At 52.1% G+C, this 9814-nt stretch overlaps 1 protein-coding gene across 2 annotated transcripts; it reads left to right on the top strand.

The window, feature by feature from the left end:
* The first annotated feature begins 223 nt into the window (after positions 1 to 223).
* LOC119252072 (patr class I histocompatibility antigen, A-126 alpha chain-like) lies at positions 224 to 8577 on the top strand. 2 transcript variants are annotated; one of them, XM_054698188.1, is made up of 6 exons: positions 224 to 341; positions 637 to 906; positions 1120 to 1392; positions 1978 to 2253; positions 2370 to 2504; positions 6922 to 8577. In XM_054698188.1, exons 1-5 carry the CDS (start codon positions 284 to 286, stop codon positions 2489 to 2491), a joined length of 999 nt encoding a protein of 332 aa, XP_054554163.1. In that variant the 5' UTR covers positions 224 to 283; the 3' UTR covers positions 2492 to 2504; positions 6922 to 8577. The 2 variants fall into 2 exon arrangements, with proteins under 2 accessions (XP_054554163.1, XP_037375181.1); XM_037519284.2 differs by having other exon boundaries at positions 6843 to 8577.
* The last annotated feature ends 1237 nt before the right edge of the window (positions 8578 to 9814 follow it).

Here is a 9814-nt window from a genome sequence, read left to right as displayed (position 1 = left end):
GACACGGTGTGACAGAGGTCTTGGTGCAGGAGAGGAGGGGGCAGCAAAGTCCCAGGTGCCAGGTCAGTTCTCAGGTTCTCAACCCTTTGGGCTGTGTCTGGGGCAGGACAGGATTCTTTTCTGGATTCCTCATCTCGCCACAGTTTTCTCTTGTCTCTGTCACAACCCTTGCCAAGGTCAGAGTTCTGACTCCCCATTGGCTGGAGGGTCCAGCGCAGCCAATCAGCATCACAGCTGGACCAGTCTGGACTCAGAGTCTCCCCAGACCTCAAGAGCACCCGTCATGAGGCCCCCAGCCCTCCTGCTGCTGCTCTCAGGGGCCCTGGCAGAGACCTGGGCAGGTGAGTGCGGGCTCTGGAGGGAAAAGGCGACTGAAGAGGGTGAACCAGAGGGGCCCTGGCAAGGGGCACAGGACCCCAGGAATGGCGAGTCTCCTCCACTGCTGACCCTGTTGTCCCCCTTGACCCTTTCTGTCCCGCCCAACCTCCTGCCTCCTCTCGTCCCTCTGAGTCTCCAGCCTTCTCCTCCGCTGCCCCATTTCAATCTCAGGAGCCCCCTCGCCCCCCTCCCATCCCGCCCCGTCTCCCCGGGACCCGCGGGGAGGAGGGTCAGCCGGGGTCTCCCTCCCGCCCCCAGGCTCCCACTCCCTGAGGTATTTCTCCAGCGTGATGTCCCGGCCCGGCCCCGGGGAGCCCCACTACATCGCCGTGGGCTCCGTGGACGACACGCCGTTCGTGCGGTTCGACAGCGACGCGGCGGGGCCGAGGATGGAGCCGCGGGCGCCCTGGGCGGGGCGGGAGTGGCCGGGGTACTGGGAGGAGGAGACGCGGATCATGAAGGCCAACGCGCAGATGTTCCGAGAGAGCCTGAACAACCTGCGCGGCTACTACAACCAGAGCGCGGCCGGTGAGCGGGGCGGGCCCGGGGCGCTCACGACCCCACCCCCGCGGGCGGGCGGGGACCCCAGACCCCGGCCCGAGCGTCCCCCGAGGCAGGGGGACCCGCCGGACCCTCGACCCGGGACGAGCCCCGGGACGTTCCCCGCGAGGTTCCCGCGTCAGTTTCGGTTTATTCCCGGCGGGGGCGGGCGGGGTGACGCGGGGTGACGGGCGGGGACAGGCTCTCACACCCTCCAGAGGATGTCTGGCTGCGACATGGGGCCCGACGGGCGCCTCCTCCGCGGGTACAGTCAGGTCGCCTACGACGGCGCCGATTACCTGGCCCTGAACGGGGACCTGCGCTCCTGGACCGCGGCGGACACGGCCGCTCAGGTCTCCCGGCGCAAGTGGGAGGCCGAAGCCACTAAGCGCTGGAGGATCTACCTGGAGGGCACGTGCTTGGAGTGGCTGCGCAGATACCTGGAGCACGGGAAGGAGACGCTGCAGCGCTCAGGTAAGAGGGGCCATGAGGTCTCCCCAACCCCCTCAGGCCGGCACCGCGGGGAGGGTGGAGTCAGGGTCACAGTAGCGCCCCCTCTCTGGTCAGGGGAGGAGGAGCCCCCCCCCACCCCCGGGTTTCCTGACTTCCCAGAGGACCCCACTTTTCCTCAGAACAGTTAAGGAATCCAGTCTCTCCTGAGCCTGAGGGGAGACCAGCCCTGAAATCGCCCTTCATGGGATCCTTGTGACCAGGCAGCCCTCTTGGGAATCATCAGTGTTTCTCTCAGGGTCTTGTTATTGATCTGAGGACATTTTTTCTGATCTGACTCTGCTTTTCTGAGTCTCCAAGTCAGGAGCAAAAGTCCGTGCTCTCCTCCTTAGAGAACTGTGTCCTCCTATCCAGAGTTGTCACCCTAATTCTAGAACTTTCTAAGGAACAAGAGATTATCCCAGACTCCCCAGACCAGGCTGGTTTCTAGATTTTGTGCTTCCTCTTCTAAACACACTGCCCTGTCCATTCTGAGGATGGTCACAGGAGGGTTTTTCAGGGTCCATGAAAGAAAAACCCAAAGTGTGTAGTTCTCACCCTTCTCCTCAGAGGCCCCAAAGACACACGTGACCCACCACCCCACCTCTAATGAGAAGGTCACCCTGAGGTGCTGGGCCCTGGGCTTCTACCCTGCGGACATCACCCTGACCTGGCAGCGAAATGAGGAGGACCTGACCCAGGACACGGAGCTGGTGGAGACCAGGCCTGGGGGGGACGGAACCTTCCAGAAGTGGGCGGCTGTGGAGGTGCCTTCTGGAGAGGAGCAGAGATACACGTGCCATGTGCAGCATGAGGGGCTGCTGGAGCCCCAAATCCTGAGATGGGGTAAGGAGGGAACGTGGGCACGTTGCTTCTCAGGGGCATCAGGAGCCCTTCTGGAGACCTTCAGAGCATCAGAATGGGTTCTGGGGCTCAGGATCTCACCTTCCCTTCCTTTTCAGTGCCACCTCCTCAGCCCACTGTCCCTACTGACGCCATCCTCCCCACTGTGGACTTCGTTGCTGGCCTGCTTCTCCTTGGATCTGTGCTCAGTGTAGCTGTGGTGGCTGCAGCTGTGAGGTAGAAGATACACTCAGGTAGGGAAGGGAGTGTGTGTGGGGGGGAATCATGTCCACTGGGAGCTTTCAGGCCACAAGTAGAACTTGCCCTAACTGGTAATTAGAAGTACACTACATGTATTTGTGTTGCCCAGTCTGGAGCTGATTGCTAGCCCTCTTTTGTAAAGCATTTTTGAAAATGAATCTCATTGTTCACTTTGATAATTCTGGTGCTGGGCCCTGATTCCAGCAAATGGTAGAGGGGAAGTTCCCTGCTGAGGGCAGACCCAGAAGGCAGTTGTCACTCCCTTCTCATCTCCTTTCTTCATATTTCCTGGTCTTTTTTTTTTTTTTACGATTTATTTATTTATGCATACAAGAACTGGGGTATAAGCCAGAGGTGCGGGAGGTGAGAGGATTAACCAGAGAGAGTGGGAAGCAGAACAGGGAGATGACTGAAATCCGTTGCTGAGGGGAGCAGTGGGCAACAGGAGAGGTATGCTGTGCCATGTGGGTTGCTTCTTGGCTGGCTGGGGTTCGAACTCCTGCTGTAGTGGCTGGCAGTAGCTTGATAGCTAGCTCTGTCTTTAACCCCTGAGCCACCAGGAAGGCTGCGTATTTCCTGGTTTTGACCTAAGTGTCCAATCAGAGTTCCGGAAACATGCCTGTGGTTCACACTGGGGATTGCTGTAGGGCTTCATAGCCTGACTCCTCACATGATGCTTCTTCCCACTGGAGGAAAAGGAACCTACACTCAGGCTGTAGGCAAGTGTGGATCAGGTGTTTGGTCCCTGAGCCCCCTGGACAGTGTATATGTAGCAACAGAAGGCGCCTGTCATTGCACCCACAAGGCCCATGGTGTCCCCTGCACACAGGAGTCTGGTGAGATCATTTCCAGACTCATCTGATTTTCAGCCTCATTTAGGACTTTTTTCTGGATTATTCTGTCCATCTTTTCCAACAAATTCTGGTATTACTAGAGAGGAGGATTTGATATTTTCCTTATGGATTTAGATAAGTTCCTGATAGATTTATATTTTTCTCTACAGCTTCTCCCTGTAACCCTTCCCTTAAATGTAGTAACCCCAGTGGCCGTGCCAGTTGAGACCTGTGGGTTGATGGAGTCAGTTACCCTCATAATTGGCTGGAAAATAGGACCCATAAATCTGGGAAACTGGTCCTCCCTGCTAGCCCAGGGGTTAAGTCTCAGCATTCACCTCTGCACCCCAAGTTCAATACCCAGCCAGAGAACTAACCCACATATGGCACAGCAGACCTCTCCTGTTTTGCCCGCTGCTCCCCTTGGCAGTGTATTTCAGTAAATCTGCCTGTTCTGCTCCCCACTCTGTCTGGTGAATCCTCTCACCCTCCACACCACTGGCCTACACCCTAGTTTTGTATGTATAAATAATTAAAAATAAATCTTAAAAAAAAACCCTAGGAACCCCTTTTCAAAAGAAATATACCAGTGTAATGTGCCACATTAGTAGAGACACTGTCTCTAGAATGGGGAGGTGCTCTATACTGATGACACAACCAACAACTGTTGCACCAGACGTGTGACTGACTGTTTTTGCATCTAGGAAAACTGAATGAACTAAAAAATGCACAACTTGCAGCCTGTGGAGAGTGTGTCCTAGTGGGGAGGGGAGACTGGGGACTGTGTGACAGTAGATCAGACAGTAAACCACGCATGTCTGGATAGAAGTGGGTAAGGGATGTGGGAAGGATGGTTTTCTTCCCAGCATGGTCAGTGTGGGTCTCACTGAAGTGACCTTTGAGAAAAAGTTTAATGGGCACGTTGCCCACAAGCATGTGATGTGCGGGGAACTTCAGTCCAGACAGGGCAACCTCCAGTGCAGATGCCTGAGCAGGAATGTGTCTGTGTGACTGACATGAGCAAGGAGGCCAAAGGCTGAGCAGAGGCCAATGAGATGGGACCTGTGTGCACCCAGGTCATTCAGGCCTCGAGGATGTTGGGAGCATTTGACTCTCTTAGTAAGATGTGGGGGTGCAATACCTTCTGAACAGATACATCTGTGGGACTTCTCTCTGGTAGCTGAGTCTGGCTGCTGTGTAGCATGGAAGGGTGAGAGGTATAAATAAAAATGGAGGAAACCAGTGCAGGTCCCAGGACATAGAGGTTGGTGGCTTCGTTGGGGGGTGAGCAGGAAAATAATATGAAGTGACAGGACTGTGCATATGTAGACATGGACTTTACAGAGTTTCCTACTACTGGGCTGTGAGAAAGGGGACAAGGATGACACTCAGTGTCTCAGACTGTGCAGGCAGAGAGGCGGAGCCTCAGTGACATGGGGAAGACCCAGAAGAACTATATGTGGGCATCCTAGGCACTCAATTTAGGAAAGTTGAATCAGATCTATTAGAGTTGAAAGTGATGTCGGCAATTGGACAGACAAGTCTGGGGCACAGGTGAAATGTCTGACGTAAGAAAGAGATCTGGGAGGTGATGTGATGTAAATGATATTTAAAGTCTTGAGCATGTAAGGGTCACCCAAAAAGTGATGACTAAGCAAGAGAAAGGAGCAGAATTGAACCCCAGAATCCACAGTGATGAGCAGTTGGAGCAGACACCCCCCAGAGCCGACTATACAGTCTGACCCCACATGGAGAAGACCCAGAGACCAGGGAGCCCCCACTTCAGTGAGCACAGGATCACCTGGATGCTCGTGAAGACTCAGAAGGTCTAGAACAGAACCTGAGAGTCTGTTATTTGGCTCCTTCCCTCACCCTAGGGATGGAGAATTTAGGGCTGATGCTCAGGATAAGGCACTTTCATCCCTGGAAGGAGGAACAGATAACAGGGACTCGAGTCCAAGTTCCCATCCAAAGAGATTGAGGGAAACTGTATAATTTGGGGACCCAGAACTAGGGGAGCAACTGTTATGACCTAGACACCTGGCTCTTCCCTGAGGCCTGTACCCATAGTTACCCACCAGGTGGTCAGTTTGAGAACTCCTAACCTGAAAGTGGACCTGTCCTGATGCTGGGAGCACAGGGAACCCTGGAGAGGACCTGGCTGAGCAGGAGAAAGGGTAGCTCTGGTCTCCTGTGCTCAGCACTGTGGCCACACGGGGGCGCTGCCGCGCTGTTCCGGATTCTGGTGGAGCTGCCAGACGGGGTGGGGTCTGAGTTGAGCAGAGTTGGGGGTCCTGCAGGGCGGTGTCCTGGGGCAGAGATGCTCTGTGAGGAGTCAGAGCAGTAGGGCTCAGAGGAGAGGAGACTCTGGAGCCTGCCCTGTGCGTGAGGTTTCTAGCTTTCCTCCCCAAAACTCTTCTCTCTAGTCTCTTGAAAGCAATACCTGCTCTTCTCTCTAGTCTCTTGAAAGCAATACCTGGGAAAACTGGGAAATTCATCATTTTTCCTACTCCAGCCTATAACTTTGTTGAGAGCTATTTTTTAAATTTTTTTTTTAAAGATTTATTTATTTATGCATACAAGTACTGGGGTACAGGACAGATGCACGGGAGTGTGAGAGGATTCACCAGAGATAGAGCGGGGAACAGAACAGGCTGACTGAGGAAATACACCACTGAGGCGAGCAGCGGGCGAGACAGGAGAGGTGTGCTGCGCCATGTGGGACCATTGCGGGCTGGCTGGGATCTAACCAGTGCTGCAGAGGCTGTGGACAGCTTCACAGTGCGTCCCTCAACCACCTGCACCACCAGGGGAGGCCCTAAAATGTTGTTTGGATTTAAAATTTAATTTCAAATGACATTTTAAAAAATAATACTGTTAGATTGACAGAAACGTGGCAAAGGTAGTAGAGCTCCCATATAACCCACATCATATCCATATTAACATCTCATGTGACCACAGTGCATTTGAGCCACTAAGGAAGCAATATTGATGCACTTTCAGTGAAGTCTGCACTGTATTTGGATTTCATTAATTTTCCTAATGCTTTTCTCATGCTCCAACATCTCACCCAGGACACCAAGTGAAGTTCCAACCACGTGTCCTTAGTTTCTCTGGCTGACAATTTCTCAAACTTTCCTCTTCTGATGACATCTGTGAGCAGAGCTACTCAGGCACAATGGCTTCAATTTGAGGCCATTCTCCATCAGCACATCAAGTGTACAAATATCCACTTTCATTTTTCATTTATTTAGTTATTGTTGTCTTTGGAAGGAAGTCACTATGGTCAGCTCACACTTAGTAGGGGTTCTGCTATAAACATTTACTTCCATGCAGGGTGTTTTGATTTGATTTCTTTGCTGTTTTGCAAATGCAAGTTTTCATGTTAGTTGGGTAAATAGTAGGGACAGTGATTGCTGGACTGTATGGTTGGTCTGTGTTTGACTTTAAAAGAAATGTCAGATTCTCCCTAGTTCATCCTATCCTGCTGTGTTTTAGACAAATGTACAATGACGTGGGCACCATAGTGTGTCCTACGCAGTAGACTCACTGCCCTGAAAATCTTCTGTGCTCCAAGGAAACAGAAGCAAAGAGAGACCAGTGGAGACACATCAAACTGCAAGCTCCTGCCCAACGAAGGAAACTGTCATTAAATGTAAAGACACCCTATGGAGTGAGAGAAATAATTTGCATATCATACATCCAAGATGTATGAATAATACATATAAGTCAACAACCAGAAAACAACCCAATCAAAAACGCGGAGAGGAACTAAGTGGACACTTCTCCAAAGAAGATACAGATGGCCACAGGCACATGGAAAATGCTCCCATCACACATCATCAGGAGATGCAGATCAGGACCACAATGAGACACCACCTCGCACCTGTGAGGTGGCTCATATTAACAAGACCAGAGACAGCAAGTGTTGGCAAGGTGTGGGGGAAAAGGAACCTTCATACACTGTTGTGGGAATTGGTCCAGCCTCTATGGAAAACAGTATGGAGTTTCCTCAAAATATTAAACATAGATCTGCCAGGGGCCCCAGCATCCACTCCTTGGGGTTGATCCAAAGAATGCAAAAGCTCATTTCAAATGATATGTGCACTTTTTTTAAAATTTATTTATTTATACAAGCACTGGGTATAGTCAGAAGCGCGGGAGGGTGGGAGAATTCACCAGAGCCAGAGCGGGTAGCAAAACAGGCAGAAGGACCAAAGTACACTGCTGAGGGGAGCAGGGGGTGCGGCAGGAGAGGTCTGTGCGCCATGTGGGACCCTCGCAGGCGGCCAGGGATCGAACCGGTGCTGCAGAGGCTGCGGGCAGCTTCGCAGCCCAGTGCTCAACCGCTGCACCACTGGGGAGGCCCCATATGTGCACTCTTGTGTTCACTGGAACAGTATTTACAATCGCCAAATTATGGAAACAATCTATGTGCATAAAATAGATGACTGGAACTCTTGTGGCAGGTACATGAAATCTTGAATTTACAACAACATGGATGGAAATGGTTTAAAGTATGCTAAGTGAAATAAATCAGGAGAACCACAAATACCAAATGATATGATTCCTATGTGTAATATATAGAAACAAAGCAAAGGAACAGATAAAACCTAACCTGCCCTTGGAGTCTGGCTGCAGAACTGAGGCTCCCAGAAGGGGTTGCGGGGGGAGCAAAAGGAGTAAGAAGGCCCACAGGAACACAGGGGAGGACTCTGGGTGCATTGGAGGTGGGGGGAGTGAGGGAACTCGCATCTGAAGAGGTGAGTCTCCGACTTTGAGTCATGTGCAATGTGTAAACGAGTGTTACTTTAAAAAATACAGTAATAAAAAAACTTTTAAACCAAGAAAAAAATTAACTTGTTTTCTCCATCAATCACTACCTCAGGACTTTGCTTCGCCTCCTCACTGTCATGCAGGGTGAGGGTCTGGTTTCTCTCAAGGTCAGAGGCAGGAGGTGCAGGGACTCCTGGGGCTGCTCAGACACCACTGAGTAGAGACACTGCAGAGAAGGTGGCTCTGAGGGGACCAGAGACAGAGGGTCAGAGTAACCCCAGTGCAGAGTGAGGATCTGGTTCCCAAGGAGAGTTGTGTGTGTGTGTGTGTGTGTGTCAGGAGAGACAGGGCACACAACATAGACAGTGGGAGGACAATTACACATCAAGCCCAGCATAAATGAATTCAAATCCCACAAAGAGCAAAGAATGTCAGGACATCACCTCAATGGCAAAAGTTCTATCAAGAGGGCCTCCCCTGGTGGCGCAGCAGTTGAGTGCTGGGCTGCGAAGCTGCCCGCAGCCTCTGCAGCGCATCAGGTGACAGACCTCTCCTGTCGCTCTGCTGCTCCCCTTAGCAGTGTATTTCCGTCAGTCTGCCTATTCTGTTCTGCTCTGGCTCTGGTGAATTCTCTCACCCTCCCACACTTCCGACTGTACCCAGAGCTTGTATAAATAAATAAATAAATAAAATCTTTAAAAAAAAAAAAGTTCTATCAAGAAGCTATTTTGGGAGGATAATTGCACATCAAGCTCCAGCATAAATTGATTCCAGTCCCACAGAGTGAAGAGTGTCAGGCAACACACCAATAAGCACAATTCCATGGAGAAGCAGGTTTGGAGCAGGACTTGAGGCAGCAGAGGATCTGGAGACAGGAGGGGGTTGGGACTATTCCCGTGGTTAGATGTAAGGAGCCTGGGTGGGGCCCTGCTGGGCTGTGGGAGCAACCCCCTCTCCCCCCTCCCCCCCCCACAGCTCCCTCTCTCCTTTAATGCTCACTCCTGGCTCATCTCCTTTGGAGTCAGGGAGCTCCAGCCTGGCAGCCCCTCTGTCTCCCAGGGGCTCACTGCCTCCGTGGGCTGCAGCTACTTTCTCTCTAGACCAGAGCTGGAGGGAGTCCCACAGGGGGAGGGAGGAGTGTGTGCCCTGCTGGTTGGCCCAGGGTCAGGATTAGCCCAGGTCACCCCCACCCCCCCACCCCCCCACCCCCACCCCTGTTCCTGAGCTGAGCCTTTGTCCACAGTCCAGGAAGGGAGGGGAGGGGGAGATGGAGCAGGGTCTCCCTCAGCTCCTGGAAGAAGGAAAAATGTTAGAGTGGGTGACATGTGAAATGATTGTTTTTCATTTCTGGGGCTCTCCCACCTCCCCAGGGTCACCCTCCGTGTGCAGCAGGGAGAGGATCTCAGATAAACCCAGGCTGGTTCCCCCACCTCCCTCCCTCCCTGCCTCACCTCTGTGCTCAGGATGACTGTCCTGGTCCACACTGGAAGAGGAGGCAGAAAAGGGGTGTTACCACATTAGCCACCAGGATTGGAGGTGTTTTCCTTTTTACTGTAAAAGTTCTATTATTTTTTGTGGTTATAATGATGTGAAATAGAAAATTGTGTGAGAGGAGAAAATGTTAACCCCAGCACACAATGAAAGCAGGACAAAAAGGCAAGAATGAAAGAAAATAAACATTTTGCCTCTGCTGT

This window comes from Talpa occidentalis, unplaced genomic scaffold (genome assembly GCF_014898055.3).
Source record: "Talpa occidentalis isolate TD23 unplaced genomic scaffold, MPIMG_talOcc4v2.1 talOcc4.2, whole genome shotgun sequence".
Taxonomy (NCBI): domain Eukaryota; kingdom Metazoa; phylum Chordata; class Mammalia; order Eulipotyphla; family Talpidae; genus Talpa; species Talpa occidentalis.
The sequence above is the reverse complement of the archived record's forward strand: the minus strand, read 5'-3'. Positions and strand labels throughout refer to the sequence as shown.